The sequence below is a fragment of the Crassostrea angulata genome, chromosome 7, assembly GCF_025612915.1.
Source record: "Crassostrea angulata isolate pt1a10 chromosome 7, ASM2561291v2, whole genome shotgun sequence".
NCBI classification, from domain to species: domain Eukaryota; kingdom Metazoa; phylum Mollusca; class Bivalvia; order Ostreida; family Ostreidae; genus Magallana; species Magallana angulata.
In genome coordinates, this window is record NC_069117.1 from 42473065 (window position 1) to 42493417 (window position 20353).

General features: G+C 35.6%; 1 protein-coding gene across 6 annotated transcripts; it reads left to right on the top strand.

Moving 5' to 3' along the window:
• The first annotated feature begins 219 nt into the window (after positions 1-219).
• LOC128157295 (dentin sialophosphoprotein-like) lies at positions 220-19902 on the top strand. 6 transcript variants are annotated; one of them, XM_052819778.1, is made up of 3 exons: positions 220-417; positions 3713-6395; positions 18574-19902. In XM_052819778.1, the coding sequence occupies exons 2-3, from the start codon at positions 3720-3722 to the stop codon at positions 19735-19737; spliced, it is 3840 nt and encodes a 1279-aa protein (XP_052675738.1). In that variant the 5' UTR covers positions 220-417; positions 3713-3719; the 3' UTR covers positions 19738-19902. The 6 variants fall into 6 exon arrangements, with proteins under 6 accessions (XP_052675738.1, XP_052675734.1, XP_052675735.1 ...); XM_052819774.1 differs by lacking the exon at positions 220-417 and adding an exon at positions 1249-1779; XM_052819775.1 differs by lacking the exon at positions 220-417 and adding an exon at positions 1794-2172.
• Positions 19903-20353: the final 451 nt, after the last annotated feature.

A 20353-nucleotide genomic window follows, 5' to 3' on the forward strand; every position in this document is an offset into this window, starting at 1 on the left:
ATCAGACACACGTGGGAGTAAAGTTTCCGGAATTAAGATGTTCGTTACCCGAGGAAACGTATTGAGTTTCATTTGCTCATACTGAAAGAACCAACACCCCCCCCCCCCCCCCCTAACTTTCGTTTGCTGAAGAAAGAACGATAACTCTAATTGACAATGCAGGCAATGGAAGCATTAGTGATGTAAACGGTAACTCTTGCAGTCTTATTTTGATTCACTGCGCAGTACCATCATTACGCCGAATTTTCTTATACTTTCTTGCTACAACTGTCGATCAACACAGAAGATAAGATAAAGCAACCTTTATTCAGGCATCCCAAATGTTTGTACAGCAGATTCCTTGCAAAAACCTAACGTTAGAGCCAGTCCCAGTGGATTAAAACAAAGACAAGTGCATGAGAAAATGGAACATAAGCGGTACGTAGCTTTAAGTAATTACAGTACTTAAATATTATATCAATTTTTTATTTGAAGTTTCAGTAGAGCTTGACCCTTAAATCCCCATAAATATGTTGTAGGCACCTTGATTTTTGTAAGGTGTCAATGGCCTATCAAGATAGCTTGGTGATAGCTAGCTGTTGTTTTTTGGAATTAAATAGATTTTACGGTCTGTCAAAGAAAAGATTTCAAACTTGATAGATCTAACACTGGAGTGTAAGAATTAACATTTCTGCAGAATACTTCTGTATTCATTTTATTCAGTGGGTGTTTAAAATTGTAAAACATTCCTAGAATTGGCCTAAATTTTCTAAAAAAAAAGTTGCCAGTTTCGAAGTGTATCTATTTATTAAGGCATACATAGTATATAGTTGTACATAAATGCACTTAAAATCCATTTTATGTCATAAGATGAGACATTTAGGGTTTAGAATTACTGTACACAGAATTCCCATTGTAAATAAAGACTGCATCATCTAAATGGAATTTAGTATATTATAAATAATTAATTGAATTAAATAAAGAATAATTAATTTTAATTAGTATTAAATATTTGATAAACAAAAAAATGACAGCTCACACAATAATATAGATTTTTAACATTGAAGATGATGAACGGAATAAATTTTTGACGTCAAGGAGACTTTGATCTGGTCAACAAATTGCATGTACATTAGTCCTTTGATCATATAATATATACTATAACAACATTCAGTTATACGTATATATTACATATTACTCAAGCATTAGTATGGGTGGTCAGTATTGCGTGTCACATCAGTACTTAGTCAAACACAGACTAGTTACACCATCATTGATGTAATCAAGCCAAATCTTGTCAACAGATCACTAAGATCAGAGATCCTGTGGCCAAATTAGAACTTCTTCTTTTTAAAAATGTCTACCGTTGAAAAACTGTTATCCTGTTAAAATTTAGCCTGAAGGGTTTTCAAAATAATGATTCACTTGAAGAGTTTTACAACAGTATATTTCAGCCCAGGTAAACATTTTGTCAGGTATGGCTCTGTGCATTTTCCAGTGACGAGCTAAATTCGCCTTTAGTTTTGTCTTGCCTACCATACTTTATAGCAAGCGGTGTATTAGCTAGCTAGGTTAAAGTGATGGAAGCGAATTGGTCTTGTCAGGTCAGAGTTATCAGCCAGTGACTTATGGAGGCCTCTCAGACAATGGAGTTGTTCCCCAGAAGTATATTCGCCAAGACTTTGAGTGGATAAAATTCTTTTCAGCGGAGTTTATATTGTTTACATTGCGTGATATTCCTCTTCAAAGGATTTTAAGTGGGGTGTTTCGTTTTATACAAATTCTTCATAGCATGACAAGGTAAATTTTATTTTAGAAATCCATTTAGAAGAGGTAAATTGACTTAGTACGGTATTAATTCTTTATTGGATTTGATATCTGTCTCAGAAGGAGATTTGAAATTTACAGAAATTGCATCTTAATTCCTATTTAATTGGATAATCATTGAAGATGAGTCATTACAGTTGGAAAGATCTACTTGTCGCTTGATTCTCCAAATTTCTTTGTTGTGAACAGCTAATTTAAATCTGATTCAACAAATTTCCATGAACCAAACCATCTAGTGCGTCTCATTTCACAAAGAGGATGTCGATTCCAGTGTCAATGTAATTTTCGTGCGGACATAATTTATTATTTTTGTTATTAGAGGAAGTAAAATCTAATGAAATACATGCAATTAATCAATGCTGGTAGGTATGTGAAACTTAATTTTTAATTGTTTATGAAATCGCATGAATTATTGTTTGAAATTCACTCTTATAATCATTTCTGATGGAGATTTTGTGCACTAATTGACAGTAATTGTACACTGTTTCAAATTAATTTACAGTAACAAATAAGTCCTTAAGACATTAGCTTATCTGTAAATGCACATATTAATGAGTAACCCCTGTAATTAATGCTGTAAAGATATTGGACTTGCATTGGTGCGAGATATATTCTGTACAAATTCGTGTTTTACCTCAAGGCAATATGCATAAATACTTTAAGGGCATGAACAATTCCTTTTAGTTGCCTTCTAAAAATACAGTGTGTGACAACAATTCTCAAGCGGCACAATGTATCGTGCAGAAGATCGGATAAGTACATTGTTCATTGGTTGTCACTGAAATACATGTCTATATAAAACTATTTTTTATTCTCAAGGAAATTAGTTTAGAGCATTATCATTTTTATATTGACAACATTTGACACCTATTCATAGCCATAAGAAAGAAGGTCTGCCATTGCAGACTATATTGGATTTTTCTATAACCTTCTTAGTTTTGGGTCAACAATTCATACAGATTTGATAAGAAACATTTAAAAGGTCATTTTTTCCGTTTCAACCCCATTTTGTTCTTTTAAGGCCACTGTGTAATGGATCAAAGATGACATTTATTGATTTATGGACATATTTTAGATTGTGTGGTATGATGTCTTGAATCAATCCTTGTCTTCGAAACAAGGAAAAAATGCACTTAATGGGGACAAAATCAAAAGTTCGGAGGAATCCGAGATAGGCGATTGAGAAATTTATGTATATATACAAACTTTTATGATACCTCCCAGCCATGTTAGATCTTAACACCTGCCCTTATGTGTATTCATGAAGTAAAACTTCTCTCTCCTTCTTAAACATACCTTGTAGGGAATCTCTGCCCATTACACAACATAATGACAGGGTACTTTCATAGGGCAAGAAAGAGAGCAAGGTGTTAAATTCTGGGTCGATCATTATATGGATAGACGGAATGTTAATTACAATGAAAATGCTGAATGGAATTCTCGAGCTATAGCTCTTGTCTTCATAAGACATTAGCTGTTGGTGAGGTGTTTTTCTAAACAAAATAAAGGTGTCCTTCATGTTTTTTTTTGTCCTTCATGTAAAAGCATGTGGTGACTCTAAATCTTGTGATGGCCCTAGATGTTGAATGTTGTGGCTAGTTGTACATCAGTTTTTTATGTGTGACAGACTAGCTGGTCTAGATATGGAGTATATCATATATAAGACATGGCAAAGCCATTTATATGCCATTATCTTCAAAGGAGTAGTAAAACTATATGGTAATAGTATGTTCTAATATACCTCATCAGATCCATATTGTTTTATTACCATGTCTTAATCATAGCTAGGGTCCATTGGTTTTAATTCGCAGAAATTCAGCATTATGGGCATGGATATCGACATGTGCAGAAATTAATGTTTGGTACCACGTTAATTAATAATTCATCATTGATATTTTATTTACAGGTAGATTATGCAAATAGTGAGCAAGATGGAGTCAAACAGTGAGAGCAACATTGAGGAAAAATCCTCAGACAAAGAAAAGGTAGCAAGCAACGACGTGGATTTTAATGAGAATTTGTCTAAACAGTGTAACGGAAATACCATGACAGATGTCAATAAAAACATTGCAAAGAGTGAAAGCCTAGAACTCAGTGACAACGCAACAACAATGTTGAAACAAAATAAAAGTGAAGGTGATCTGAGCGAGACCAGTGAAAACTGTGAGCTTCATATTTCCGAGGGTTCCGACGTTGAATGTGAAAAGACTGAAGATGACAAAGACTCGGTAAAACCGAATGGAGAAGACAAAGTGAAAACTGATTCTAATGTCTCTGATCAAAATGATATCAAAGAAACAGAGAATGTTGATTTAGATATGGCAGGCAACAATAGCCAGGAAACTGGCAAGGAAAACAAAGTTCATCAGGCATTGGACGCATCTGATATCGGTGTCGAGGAAGGAACTGAAGATACCAAAGACAAACAAAGTGAAAGTGCTAACAAACCTATCGACATGGAGGTCCCTGTTGATGGAAGTGGTGAAAGTCCAGCAGACGACAAAATGCATCTTCAGGAGGAAAATGCAGAAATGAACTCAAGTGAAAACGAGTTATTAGAGCCGTGCAAGGAAAAAATAAGTGAGACGTGCTCAGCTGAGTCATCACCTGATGAGTCTGGTGAAAACTCAAAGGAGTCCGTGAAAGGTGAAGATACAAACAGTGTTTGTCATCAGAACAGTGAGAGCAATGATGAAGTTGCTTCAAAGCATGTTGAAGAAGAATCTGATGATAAAGGACAAGATAAAAAAGAAAATGATACTGATAAAAAGCATAAGGGAGAAAAATTAGAGAGTGATCATGGTAATAGTGACTCATCCAATGAGAATGGTAGTGAAAGCATTCCAGACTCAACAGAGAGTGAAAAGGACTTAAAGGTTGAATGTGATGCACTGGACAATGAGGATTCTAAACTTGAAAACATTTCTGAATCAGAAAATAAAGATGACAAGTCCAGGGAACATTCTAAAGATATCACTGAAAGTGGTTCTAGTGTAGATCCAGAGTCCAGTTTAATTCAGTCATCAGACAATGTGGATGAAAATGTCATTGAATCACAAAGTAAAAATGACCAGTCAGGGGAACATTCTAATGAAATCAATGAAAGTGGTTCAAGTGTGGATCCAGAGTCCAGATCTGAAATGACCCAGCCATCAGATGTGGATGTGGATGATTCTGAAGGTAAAAATGACCAGTCTGATGAACACTCTAATGACAAAAGTGAAAGTGGTTCTTGTGTAGATCCAGAGTCCAGATCTGAATTGACCCAGCCATCAGATGTGGATGTGGATGATTCTGAAGGTAAAAATGACCAGTCTGATGAACACACTAATGACAAAAGTGAAAGTGGTTCTTGTGTAGATCCAGAGTCCAGATCTGAAACAACACAGTCATCAGACAATGTGGATGATTCAGAAGGAAAAAATGACCAGTCTGATGAACACTCTAATGACAAAAGTGAAAGTGGTTCTAGTGTAGATCCAGAGTCCAGATCTGAAACAACACAGTCATCAGACAATGTGGATGATTCAGAAGGTAAAAATGACCAGTCTGATGAACACTCTAATGACAAAAGTGAAAGTGGTTCTAGTGTAGATCCAGAGTCCAGATCTGAAACAACACAGTTATCAGACAATGTGGGTGTTGAGCCTAATGATATCTCTGACAGTATTTTGAAAGAGAATGCCTCTAAAGACTCTGAAAACAGCCTTGAATACACAAATGGTGACAGTGAGAGTGCACAAAGGGAAAGCGAATCAATAATTGAAGCAAAAAAGGATATTGGTACTGAAGTAGACACAAATCTGTCTGAGAGTTCTACCAGTGTCAAGCAAAAGATAAATGATGACATTTCCAAAGAAAATCAAACACTGGATAGTGATCAGCAAGTCCTAGAAATGCAAAGTGCAGATAACCAAGAAACAGAGGTCTCCAATGTTGACAGATCCCAAAATGATGGTGTCATTTCTGAAACAAACCAAGCAGATGCACGAGAGAATGATATTTCAGAAGAGAGTGCAAGTACAGAAATTAATGCTACACAATCTGAAACTGTCACAGAAGTTTTGAGTGAAAATGATGATAATGGTTATGATGAAACATCCAAAGTAGAGAGAAAAGTAATAGACAATGATCAGTCAGTTCAAACTGATGAAAGAGAACTGGAGACTTCATCAACACAAACAGTGATGAAAGAATCAAAAGACCAAAGCAGTGAAACACCTGCCAAAGAAGTTGGCTCAATGGAAACTCAGACTATTGACCAAAAGGTCCAGTGTGAGCACAAAGAGACTGAAACCGATGTTACAGAACATGTTCAGAAGACTGAAGTGTGTGATAAGGAAACCTCTATATCTCAACCTGAGAGTGCAGAGCAATCAGTCCAAACAGAAGCAGAAAACCTGAACAGTGTTCAGGAAGAAGAAGTGCTAGAGGATGAGGAGGAGGAGGAGAAAGAAGAAGATGCAGAAGCATCAAAACAACCTACCCAGACACCTTCCACAGAGCAAGCAACTCAAACAGATCTACAAGAATCCGTTTCTATGATGATCCAAACAGACAACCAAAAACCCACAGAGAAAGAACAGGCGGTATGTACTTTACATTCTTAAGTAACTTCAGTCTGGGTCTTTCCCTTCATTCTCTTGTTTTTTTGCGTCTTTAGCAAGACCTTGGTTTGGTCTTGCACTGAGTTTCCCTCAATGAAATCTCTTGTGGAATACACATTAACCCATGTCACCCTTGTTTGTTGGGGAACAATGTGATTCATTTTTTAGGCAGTATGTTTGGTAGCCAAAAAGTCTGCTTGTCCTTTGATCCAGAAAGAGGCACGAAGCGGTACAGGGGTGATGAAAAATTGTCTTCTGTGTGATTTCCTACAAATCATCAACGTGACCTGGATCTGTTCATTAATATGTTTGTACTGATTAGTTTTTAATGGTTTTCAAGGGCATGCTGCCACACAAGTCTGGTCTGTTGAAAACACAAATAGACCCCCTTTAGGTAAATTATTAAATTCAAAAGAAAACAGATTTATCTGTGTCATGAAAGGTGTATCATCTGTCGACCTAAATTCTCTGGGGTTTTTTTTTAGAGGGGGGTGGTTTACTTCCAAATAAGGTGTGTTCATTATCGTTGCAAAATCATAGTTCTTCAAGGACATGGATTTAGTATGAAAACATATCAAATGATAAAATGTTCTTTAAATTCTTTAGAAAATCTTCCCACATGCCTTTATGCAAAAACGACCCCCAAACAAACAAGAGTTTTAACTATCCAATAACTGTCAAAATGTTTTCCTCTTCAGAAAACAAGTGGGTTCAGAGATATTTTAAAGTACAGGTTCTGAAATGCAATCCATGTCATAAGAAGAGTCAAAATAATTGGTGATGTTGTGTTATCTCAAACTCTCAGTTAATTTTTGAAGAAAAAAAAAATTAAGGTTAAAAAAATTCCTGTCAGAATATATTAGACTTTCTGTTTGATGTTGTGTGTCATAGAGTAAGACTTTGACAAGGTACTTCTTTGTTGCATTGAACAGTGTATTGTTTTATTTGAAAATTTGCTGTGAAAATGACTCATTTTGCTGAATGTCTTTGACAGTCAGTTGTTTTGCTAAATGTAATATTCTTTGACAGTCAGTTGTTTTGCTAATTTTATCTTTGACAGTCAGTCAATGACTCATTTTGCTAAATATCTTTGACATTGAATTGTTTTGCTAAATATCTTTGACAGTGAGTTGGTTTGCTAAATGTTTCTTTGCTAAATGTATCTTTGACAGTGAGTTGTTTTGCTAAATGTATCTTTGACAGTGAGTCAGTGACTCATTTTGCTAAATGTATCTTTGACAGTCAGTTGTTTTGCTAAATGTATCTTTGACAGTGAGTCAGTAACTCATTTTGCTAAATATCTTTGACGGTGAGTTGTTTTGCTAAATGTATCTTTGACAGTTAGTTGTTATGCTAAATATCTTTGACAGTTAGTTGTTTAGCTAAATGTATCTGTGACAGTGAGTCAGTAACTCATTTTGCTAAATGTCTTTGACTTAGAGTTGCTTTGGTTAATTTCTTTGAAAGTGAGTTACATCACTAGCTATTGTGGACATCAAACTTCATTAAGATGGTGTCTTTGTTAGTGAATACCGGTACCAGAATCTCTGATAAAGTTCTTTGATTTCAAATATTTTCGACAAATTTTGACAACATTGAGGGAGGAAATTGAAGGTTTGAAAAGGTATCCCACATCATGAATTGATTAAAATCAGAATAAAAGATTTGTAATTACCACGGTAATTAAAAAACTGGTATTTAATTTTTAAATGAACTTTATTGAGGCCATTAAAAAATAGGAAAAAAAATTAAGAAAGGATGAATCATTTTGGCTAATTTTCAGACCTGGTGGCTTTAAAGTACATGTACCATATATACATTACATTTTATATCATTGAAAGTTAAATGTCTTAGAGAAATATCATCTCTCAAAATTAAATCCCCTTGATGTGGGAAACAAACATGCATGATGCGTAGCAATGTCAAATGTGATATAAACAAACAATTTTTTATCACATGTACCAGTAAACATTATTTTTATGAGTTTATAGCACAATTCATCCTTGAATGCTACCATAATTTCCATATTACTCACGTTTTTCTTCGAAGCACTCTCTGAACTCTGATATTTCAAAATGTTTATCCAAAAAAAGGTTGAATGCCTGAATTTATTCAACAGTTTTTGTTTGTCTTCTGTTTACTTAACACCTATGTAAGAGTGCAGTAGAATATTGACACCTCTAACTTGGGGGAGATGATTTTAGGCACAGGATTTAATCCTGATCAATGTCAGAATGCTGCCTGTTTTCCCACTGTTTTCGACAACGGAAATGCTCAGGTTTCTCTTAATATGGCACATTGTAGAGCTTTGTCCGCAGTTTTTTATGCTAGATTCAGGATCTGCTACATGTCTGTTTGAAGCACAGGGTTCTACATTTACGGCTTCACAATGAATTGTAGCTCACTGTTGAAATGATACAGATATCTTACGTCTGAGAGATAGTGAGCCTTCTCTGAGTGAAGGATGGTATATTTTGTCAGCCAGGGTTAGAAATTCAGTGAGTGAAAGCACGTCAGTGTGTTTGGAATCTATTTCTGTAATCACCAATGAATTGATTATAATCTAGAAGCATTACATCATTGACAGTTAAAACACAATCTTTAATTATTTTACTGGTATTCATAAAGAATTTATGGTAATAATAATAAGTAAAACTCATGCCAGAACTTCATCTTTTGTTTGTCCTTCCATGTTTTCAGTGTTTTTGGATGAAGTAGTACAGCATCCCAGACAAAGATGAACCTATGTTTTGATAGCAAATGTCAAGGACTTATTGTTAAAGGTCAATGCCACTCAGAATTTGGAGTGCTGAAGTGCAAACGTTGCAATTTTTCCAATAAGTACATTTTTTTGTGCTCTTTGGTAATTGATATAATCTTGCTGCACATTGTTTTCTCCATCTCCCAATGACAGATCATGCTGTGGTGTGATTTCAGTAGGATGATGTCTGGCAAAGCTCAGTGACTCACTGCCTTGTGTGTGCAAGGGGCTGGTTCCAGGTTTTTTGTTTGCTACTCAGATAAATGAAATCTTTTGTTGTTCAAGAAAGTATATATTTGTGGGTGTCCCAACACTAAAGGTACGTAATGTAGCAGTTTAGGTTTCAAAATAACTTAACACAATGTACACACAAACAAAAGGTTTGATGGCAGTTTAAGATGGCAGAGTTTGGGGGTATATTGATGATATCATGGGGAGTAATTGAAGTGAGCTAGCACACAATGTAGATATTATCTACGTCAGCAGTGAGCTCACAGTCTCTCCCTTAGAGTGGTACATGGGAGTCAGACACCGGAAACTATGAATGGTAGCTAGTAGAAGTCATGCCAGCCAGAGAGGGGACATGTATGAAGGTATTTAATAATATATCAAAGACTTTGGCCAAAGTTTCTTGCTCTTTTCCAAACTGATTGGAGGTAATATATTTGGTACAAAAATCAAAATTTTAAAGTGGCCAATTTTTTTTTACTTTGCTGACAGAGCCCATGCAGTTCTGTTACTTGGCCAAAGATACATGAAAGCACTGATTGAATATCTCTTATGTAAAGATCGACATACTTGTGTTTTTCATAACTAACTAAATTATAAGGTAAAGGTGCAATTGTGCATATATACTGTCTGTAAACTATAGTGGAGACATGGGCTCAGTTCCTCTTTTAACTGACTGTAGACATGCCATGTTTGATAGTTGATATCTTCATGATTCACCTCTCCTCCCCCAGACATTGGTAACAGATTGAAACACTGAAAAAGGTAGTTTCTCTTCGGGCATTGACACAGATGGGATGAGTGAGTTTGAATTTTTGAGTTGATTTTTACCTGAGGTACTGAGGTCCTTCTTTGTTCATGTCACATATCGTTTAAAATGATAATTTGGAAATGTTCAAGGCTATAGGTATTTGACTTGTTTCAAATGTGTCAGTAAATTTAGTCTATTTTATCATCTAAAACATCTGGACACAAAAAAGAACTTTTTAAATGATATTGACGTCAAATCTATATAAATAAATATATTAAAAGCATAGGGAATTAAAGCCGTGGGTCTGTTTTCATAGGTTTAAACTACCATTTTAATAGATTTTGAGAATTTTCTTCTTTTTTTTAGGATTTCAAATTATTCGAAGATATTCATAAATGACCAAAATGTTGATATTGTTTACATAATGCCTGTTAATCTAAAATTCAGAATGGCTAATTTCAAATTGAAATGCAAATTTAAGCACATGAAAGACCAAGATAATGAATATGAAAATTGTGACCCAAAATTTTGCCAGACATGGTGTCACCACATGCTAATGCACTTCTCCATTAAACACTGGCTCCAACATAGGTGTATACAGGTATTAGCTATAGGTACAAAAAAGGTGCAGGTCATTCATCTGAACACTTCTGGCTCTTTTTGACTTGTCGTGACATATATATGGTCATTTTGTTGATTGGGGACATCTTGGATACAGCAGAGTCATCATTGGAGAGAGGAAGTGAAGAGTACACTGTCTGACGTCTGGGAAACACGACTGAGTGACCACTTGACCACCCCCCAAAACCACCGAGTGGGGAAAATCGGAGCCAAAGGAAGCCACACAATGATTTGGCATGTTAACATTATGACAGCTTTGAAGAGGCTCTTGACCTGTAAGGCTAACTGATGCATATATACATTTACATGAGGCTCCTCTGTAAAGCTTCTTCCATTAAAGTGTTTTTATAGCATGGAAATATAACTTTGAATTAAAATTGGGGAAATAATGAAAAAAAAGACAATTATGTACCGGTATATTGAGAACTTTGAATGAAAGGAGAAAATTTCCTGCATGGAAGTCCACACTTTAATGTCCATCAACTTCCACTTATTTGGGAAAACCTCAATTGGTACATAACAGGAAGTTACTACAGATACACCAGTAAATGTTATCATGGACACTAGCTGATGCATGGTTCTTCTGGACTGTGACAATAAAGGAATATTATCTAATCTTTTGGGGCTTGGGGAGTATGAATTTGCATCTCCTTTGGTAACCAAACAATCAGCTCAGTTATAATAATTTGGTTTTTGGTCCTTAATATTGGCCTACTTTACTTCTGGTAAGCCATGGAGTGTTGGTTACAAATCATTGCTTCTAGTTCATTTAATTTGCAAAGATATTTTCAGCAGTTTTGAATGTATCTGCTAATTTGTATGGTTTAAGTTTTTTTAGTCTCAACAAAAGCTGTTTTCAAGGGTGGCAGACAGTAATTTCCTTTTTATTGAAGTGTTTAAAAGGTTTAAATACAGTCTGTGTGACCCCCTCCCCTTCCACTTTTTTATCCCAAATGAAGCAAGGTCATTAAAAAATACACACTATTACACTGCGGTAACCTTAAATTGTCTAAGTTTCTCAGGGTCTGCATCATTAGCCATGTCAAATTGTAATGATGTGAAAAGCCCCTTTTCTTGTTGTTCATTATACTAATGATTTTTTCTTTCTATTCATTTGTTGCTTTTTCTTTTGAATGTCAAGTTTTCACACTTTTTTTTTTTCTGTTTTTTTAAATATTTAATTGGAAGACACTTATATGTAGGCCAATGTCTAAGATGACAGATGATCCATATGAATAGAGATAGACATAAAAAAAATACTGAAATATAATGGTGATCTACAAAATTTTGAGAGGTGTAAAATTATTTTAACTTGGTTGCATGTAGATGTATCCTGCATATCCTTCATATGATTTAGTTAAAGCAAGAAAAGTCTTAACTAGCCCCACCCTTCACCCCCTCTCTACTCCACCCTTTGATATTCACCTTGCAGATATTTTTGATATATCCCAGAATTTGATTTGTACATTCATTGTTGTTAATACTGCCCCCTCCCTTATCATTTCAACAGTTTACAAAGTGATTGGGACTTATCATATTGAACCATGGGATGAACAAATTGCCCTGGAGAGGCTTGTTTATAAAAACAGTGGTTTAAACACAGGAACATATGTTAATAAACAATCTGGGAAGTGGCAGTCTTTTATATGGTCTTAATGACAAAATGACATACTATGTCACACCAAGAAAGAAAACCTCGAGTTGACCCAACCCTTACTTATTCATAGTAGGTTGATATACTAAGTATAATAAATTGTAAAGAGAGATAAAATGAAGTAATGATAGCTTCGGGGATGGCATCAGTTAGGGCCAAACTGTGGTATACTTATATATATAGACAGAGATATAATTACATGTGTAAATATATATGAAGAGCTCCCATCTGTTTATTACAAGGCAGTGTACACAAACGTGAGACCTAAAATACATAAATGTTAATTACTTCATCGCGAGTCATCGCGTTCTCTTAATTCTTTATTCTTAATTTAAAAAACCACATAACGTAGTGTAAGCTCCTTAGTGTTTTTCAATTCTTTGGGAGAGAACCATCGGTCACAAACATCCTCTGGTTTGGGGCATTATAATGATCGCAGTGACCCCGGTGCCTTATTCATGAATTTATACAAAAACAGTTTTAGCGGTCAGATTTGACGATGTGGGAAGAAAAGGGCCGCTTATTAGGAAGTATTTACCCAGTGGCTTTATAACAGAATACCGACCGTTCTCTCTTCAAACCAATACTACTGTGTGTGTGTGTTTGCTACTCAAACATTCTAGTGACTAGGTTCAATTATCGATAGGCTTGTGTGTAGTGTGCTTGGATCGAGCAAGACCTTTTCTTTACCTGGACTAGCTGGCATAGAGTGATATTATGCTTTGGTAAAGGTGAGAGATTGTTACCGGTTGCTTGACTGTCGGACGACTTACCATAGCGTATTAAACAGAAGACGGAAATTATAGATGAATTATGATTATACAGTGTGCTGTTTCAATATCTGCTGATCATAGTGAACTTTCATTGTCAAGGATGAAAAAGGAGTTAGTTCAGTGAGGATATTCAGTATGAGAGGATTTATTACGTGATTTTTCTTTTTCTTCTCAAAATGGAAATGAATGACAAGGTTAGATTCAATGAATTTGTTTAATGAGGCAGAAAAAGAAAATCTATTTAGCTTATAACACACTGGTTAAGAGAAGTGCTGAATATATTTGTAATACAATCTATGGATATATTGGCAGTAAAATTCAGGTTTTGGATCAGGAAACGACTTGATCAATGTTTCGGCTTGTTTCATTTACATATATTGATCAAATGATTTAACTGTTGCCTTCTGGCAATGATAAGTAGATTCGCCAAACATTTTGTTCATATTTGTATTGTTAATGCAAGTGTTCTGAGGTTGCCACTACATTTAATTGTAAAGGTAAATTGATTGTGAGGATCAAAAAGGTCATTTTATGTTCTTATATTAGAGAGAGAAAGAGAGAGAGCTTGGAGGGGATTGTTCCACGTAGTAATCACAAAGGAAAATTCTTTTCAATATCAAAAGGGTATTAAAAAAATTTATGTCTGATATAAAGTGGATCCAGAGTATGTGTCAGCAAAATTAATATACGTCAGTCACATTGCTTCCTAGATAGTACATTTAGTGGAACAAAGATCTCTCACTTTGGTAAGTGGATTATATACCCCTAGAAAAGCATTAATAACTCTCTCTCTCTCTCTCTCTCTCTCTCTCTCTCTCTCTCTCTCTCTCTCTCTCTCTCTCTCTCTCTCTCTCTCTCCTGTCAGAGGATGATCTCATTACAGAAATTTCATTTAAAATCACAAACATATCAATGAGGGCCCAAATGAACAAGAAAAAAGTCAGTGTTTACATTGAATCATGCTTTCTTTCACCTAGTGCCCTAGTAAATTAGCAGACTAGTTCGTTAAGCAGTCAATGGGGACATGTGTCTCCTTGACTTCTATCACATTCTTCCTAATGACCGGCAAATCTTTGGTCTGTTAAGTGGCTCCAGAGAAGCGGGCACTCAGAGTTTTTGGACTGTTAATGCTTTTATGGCAATCAGACAAATTAGGGTCCAACAAGAATAGGGTCAGTAGTTACCACTAACAGTGCAAACCTTACAAACTGAGATTGCATGCAGGCTGGCTGAAGCATTTACAATGTTTGAACAGTCTGAAAATCAAACATAGCAGGGAGGTTACACCTTCTGGGGCATTTGTAGAACTTGGAAAAACTATTTTGGAATTCATGCAAAGCAATAGAAGATTGTAGTACCTTAAGTATAACAAATGCAGAGAAACATGTGTTGTCTGCAATGGTGCTATAGTGCAATCTCTCTCTTAAATCGGTGAGAACTTCAGAAAATGTAAAGTTCATTAGAATGCATGCACCTGTAGCTGCAATAATGAAAGTATCGCCTTTTACTTGGTGCTTGGTTCAGGTGTAGCAAAGATTTATTGACTGGTTTCATTCTTATAATGAAGGCAGGAAATGGTGTTGGCATATATAAAGGACATGTATAAATTGTTATTGGTTTTATAGAATAAATATTGTATTTAGGGTGGTCCAAAATCTAGATTCTACATTGGAGGCCAATGATTAGTATCATATTTTACTACATAATTTGGGTGTATTTAAAAGTCAATCAATTTCAATGATTACATTATCTCCCTGTAGCAGCAGTGTGTTACACTGTTAATCAAACAATAGGTCTTTGACTTTGTTTTCATATTTCCTGATGCAGTATTAGTGAGGGACTCTCTGTCAGGTATTAGAGAGGATAATTGTGATTAAGCACCGGACTTATCTCGGAAAGCAAATCCTGCATGCAACAGGCCAGTCTCATTGTGATTGATGGGCCGTGTTGCTAGGTAATTAGAAATCTTCAGTCTCCTTCCTGTTTTGATCATTTCTGTTTTTGGTGGCTTCTTTCTTTGATCCAGTTATGCAAACAAACACTTCTCTTCTTGTTCATTTTTTATTTATTTTTTACGTAAAAGCACATGATCATGACAGTGATTTTTTGCATAAAATTAAACTTGCTTCCTTGTGGTTTGTAAACTTGTTAATCTTGGTCAAATATTCGGTGTTTTATGTGCTGCGTATAGCACTCCTCTGCCTAAATGAAAGTTTATATATTCTTTGTATTAAAAAACAAAAACAAATTAGGTTTAAGTAAAAAAAGTTGGAATTGTGTTTGAAGAAGGAAATTCTAGTGTCAGAACAAGACTTTGTTTGAGAGGGACTGAGGGATCCTCTATCATACTCTGACAGGCCAGTTCGTTTTATGTTCCGAAGTTCTTTATTGCCATAGGATGACCCAATGTGACCCTCCGGTAACTAGAGCGAGGGTGATTAGTAACATATTAATTATCATAATGGATGTTCCGAGCAATAAAACTACTGGATAAGGTGACCTTTACTCTAATATGATAGGTGTAAAGAAAAACCAGGTACTTAATACTGTGTGTTGTTACTCAGCACTTTTGGAAAACCATCTGTTTTAGTCGTGGCAGCTTGGTATTGGCTACTGTACATATATCGTAGGGTTAGGATACAGTAAACACACCAAAAAAAGTCATTTGTCTCCATAGAAAACAGATCTTGACATCATGTGTCTCATTAAGCTTTGTAGATTCAGGTGTTTCAGTGTTTTCTTTCTAAACATTGAAAGTTTCTTGCTTCCATGTGCTTTAAAGACATTTATGGACACAATTCGCAAGAGACTTTTAGTCAGATTTTTAACCTTTTACCCTAGTCTTTAAGTCTTTTTGAGTGTGGTGGACTACTTGGGTATTATGTAAACACATTATTTCCTTGAACATGTTTATAGATCTCTGTAAGAAAATTATGTTATTGTAAATGTTGAACTCTGATTAGAAAAAGTTCAAACATGGTCTGGCAGTTATGTTTAGTTATAAATTTAAATCCACTTAACTCCTTTTATGTTGAATCAAAGAGAGACTGGAAATTGTCCAAATTCTGTAGATCTTTTAACTGTTACCCATATTGATTACATAGCGGTTTGTAGTCCCTTAATCTTCTGTATTTCATTCCGGAGACGTTCTGTTTGCATTTCATCAATACATGTGAACTTGGTGACTGTTTAAATTTATTTTGGGATATCTTATAAAATTTGTGCATAATTGGAAATAGAACATAGAAGACTCTATTGATTGTAAGGGTAAGGTGTTTTCAAAAAGATTGCCGATTTCTATAAATTGTATTATATTGATTGAAATTTGGTGTAATCTTTAAATATTGTTGTATTTAAATGTAACATTACAGATGTTAGAATCACTGTTGTATGACGCAGATTATATGATCCAGAAATAACAGGAAGTGCAGATGTAACACCTCAATTCATTCCAAGATGGTTTTTGTTTTTGTTCCGCAATATTTTGTCTTTCCATCCGCACTGAAATATTTATCTGATTGCGCTATTGATGATGAATGTCGGCAATGTAATAATAATTACGGGAGATCAATACTACAAAGCCTCATGTCAAAAACAATAACGTAACAGTTGTAATCGCGATTGGTGGGCCCTCTGCATATTGATTGGACGAGAGTCTTATCATGAATAATGTAACAATACAGGTGCTTTATTCAGGGGAGTTGAACGGTGGTGCAGTTTTGAGGGGTAGGTCACGATTTTCTAACACCCCAGTTACTCATTCCTTTTATCTTTATGGCAGCAATTAAGAAATACCCCGTGTCATTTGTGGTTCGGATTTGGGAGGTCTTAAGGGGAATTCCTAGCTGTGACCATGCAGTCTTTGTAAGGGGAAGTAACTTGATTATGGGACTGTTATACAAAGGAGTCCGTATTTCTGGGTAGCTTTTTTTCCCCTCTCTTTGATGTGGTTTAATTGATTGATCCTCATGCTACCAGGTTAAACTATTTTTATCCGAAGTATAACGTGACACACACAGAGGTTACCATAACAACCTACACCCTTTGTGAAAGATTCCGTGTTATTTTTCTTAAATTTCTTTATGTATTGGGTGGCAAGATAATTGCTATGAAAATTTAGGCCACATACTTTCAAGAATCTCCTTGGGTATTTTTTTCTTCGAATAGTGACATTTTTTACACTGCATGCATGCTCTGAGTCTCTTTGTGTTTTTTACTTCATTATCTTTTGTTTCACAATAATATTCGTAATGACATAATTTTCCTCAGCAAGCCAAATTAGGGATGTATGTACCTCATTTTTGCTGGGTCTTTTTCCTATTATCTGGTCATTGCAAGTATAAAAAATAAAAATGTCATGTTGGATATTATATAATACACTGTAGTATCTTTCTTACGAAAAAGATAATAATCTTAAAAATCTGTAACACTTCCTCTTGGGGGGTTCATTTCAGTTGAGGGGGTAAGATTTAAAAACCCATTGAAAATATATATATTTACAGTGTGCACAGGGCTGGAAAGGGGTTTCTTTTCACAATAACAATAAATCAACTTTCTCAGTAATCAAGTGGAAATAAAACACAAAAAGCCTTGAGTTCAATGTTCACCAAATCTCTGTTACAAATTACCTACATTTCTCTACGTTTTGAGATCAAATGCTTGGAGCTTAGGCATGTATCTATGATCTGATTTAATTACCACACCGCTGTGTTTAAACATTGTTCAATGTTTCAGATATTTGTTTTTGTTTTTTCCTTTTACTTCAGGCCAAATGTTTTTTTTTTATGGACATCATGTGGTTCTGATCAAATTTCACATTAGCAAACAAAAAAATTAGGAAGCTTTACTGTCTATTGTCTGGTCTTAAACATCAAGGAAACAGAAATAGAGAGAAAGAGAGAGAGAGAGAAAGACTACATGATAATATCTATAACATTCAATTTCATGGTCCAACAAATGCGACCCTGTTTTCAACATTGACATTACATAGCAGTTTCTTTTGCTTTATTTACTTCTACTAAACAAAGAGTAAGGGCTTCTTACAGGATCTGAGCCTTTCTACCTTGTAGTTCAGATTGATTTTTCAATATCAGTGGCTTTTATTGTAGAAAGTAACGTTACCTACGTCACACGGAGTAATAATGGGTTTTTTAGCATCGTCGTATTTATGAAAAAACTGACAGTGATTTTTCCCACTCATTATAACATGATTTCTTAATCTAGGGGATATTAAATATTGATTGTTCGTACGGTGGTGAGTGTTTTATCAAATATAAGGCTCTCTCTCCGTCTATTATGATACTGATATTGATGTATCAGTGAATTGGATTGCTACTTTATTGCGATGATCATTTTGTATGATTTATTTTCAGCTGGAAGACGAAACAGACATGCTGAAGGATGAGCTGAGTGAAGCCAAGAAAATGATCCGCGACCTGCAAGCTGAGCTGGCCAAGAGCAAGGCCAGCAGTAACTACATGGTGACCACGCTCAAGTGTCAGTTGAAGAAGAGCCACGAATCGCAGCAGGCCCAGCGGTGCCAGTCGGACCGACAGATGGGCGAGGTGCTGGCTCATCTTCTCTACCTGGAAGGACAGTTAAAGAAGGACAAAACTCATATCAAATTTCTATTAAGACAGAAGGACGACATCATTCAAAAACAGAAGTGTGACATTGAGGAGTTAAAGAATACGAACCAAAGGTTGATCGAAGCGGTCAGGGAACACTATGCAAGAAAAGGGAAGAACGGACTGTCGAAGGAACACAGTGAAAGCTTACAGAACGCTGAGGCAGAGGTGCCGTGTAGTCCAAAAGTGAAAGTGAAAAACAGGGGTGCGTTCGGTTCGGTGAAGGACATTATATGGAAACATCGAAGCAGCTTAGATCTATCAGAAGCAGGTATGGAAATTCAGGGGAATCTTAAGAAAGATCGACAGTATAGCAGTCAGGAGAATCTATTTTCATTGGGCAGGAGAAGCAAAGAAGCAAGAGAAAGCAGAGACAAAAAGTGTAAAAGCATCGCTGGCTACCCCGATCATTCTTTGGAATATCTTATTCCGGAGGAAGCGGAACTGCGTGATATTTCTTTGCATGGAAGTGCTTCGTCCCTGAAAAAGGGTCAAAAGAGTGGACGGAACGTCAGTTGGGGAAGTGATAAAAGTGATGTGAATAATTCTTACGACAGTAATGGCCATCTCATGGTATCCCCGATGATGTCAGCGGGATCCATGCCAATGCTAAATAAAAATTCAAACTTGGATCTAGTGACAAAAGATCGGCCTCATTCCATCTCCAGCATCGAAAGTTTGTCTCGCGAGAACTGTTCCTCTCTTCCTGGGACCCCGAAAATGGAAGAAAAAGTACCGCATCCAGTGCCACAAGAATCTTCAAATCCATTCAAAAACCTCAAGACTATCCTGAAGCGGAAAGGAAGTAAAATGAAAAACAAGAAACGCACGGTTTCACTCTCGAACAGTGCCAATCCGGAATACGAGGAAGCTATGAAGAAACATTTTGAAAAGTATGAGATGTCATAACTCTGGTTCATTTGGTATAAGGGTACCTGTTCAGCATCATTGTGCATTATTCTTCTATTTACATTACTTTCTATAAACTCTAGTCTATCAGAAAAAAAGCAATGAATACATTTAATTATATGTGTAAGAAACTGGAATCAACATAATGAAAGGTTTCAATTTTTATTTTTTCTTTGCGTTACTTTTTGTGTCAAGTTTAATTAATGCTGATTTATATGCTACTTTTCGTTTCAATAGATCCACAATTTGCTGGGTAGAATTTTTTTGGTTCTTATTTCTCTGATGCTCCATCGTTATGGCAAATACTCTAAAGCTACTCCACTCTACATTAGTGTTCATGTAGTTTATAATTGTACGATATACAGGGCTATTTTTGCCCTATTTTGGCTCTACTATTCTCCCTAGTTGTCATTTTGAACCATATTGTGATTGAAAACAGTAAACTATATCTCTCCTCTTTAAATGAAACTTTGTGAAGGCAAAATTGAAACAGGGCAAAATCTTTTGGTGTAATTGTGCAAAAAAATTGGGGTCAAGGTATTCTTTTTTGAGAAGTGGCCTTCATCCAATGCCTGTCCACTTCTCAGAAGAGAATAGGGGCAAGGGTACCTTTGTA

Excerpts from the sequence above, each read along its gene's own strand:
- LOC128157295 (XM_052819778.1), top strand. The coding sequence starts at position 3,720 with ATGCAAATAGTGAGCAAGATGGAGTCAAACAGTGAGAGCAACATTGAG. Across the intron at positions 6,396-18,573 it reads CCACAGAGAAAGAACAGGCG|CTGGAAGACGAAACAGACAT; the intron begins GTATGTACTTTA and ends ATTTATTTTCAG.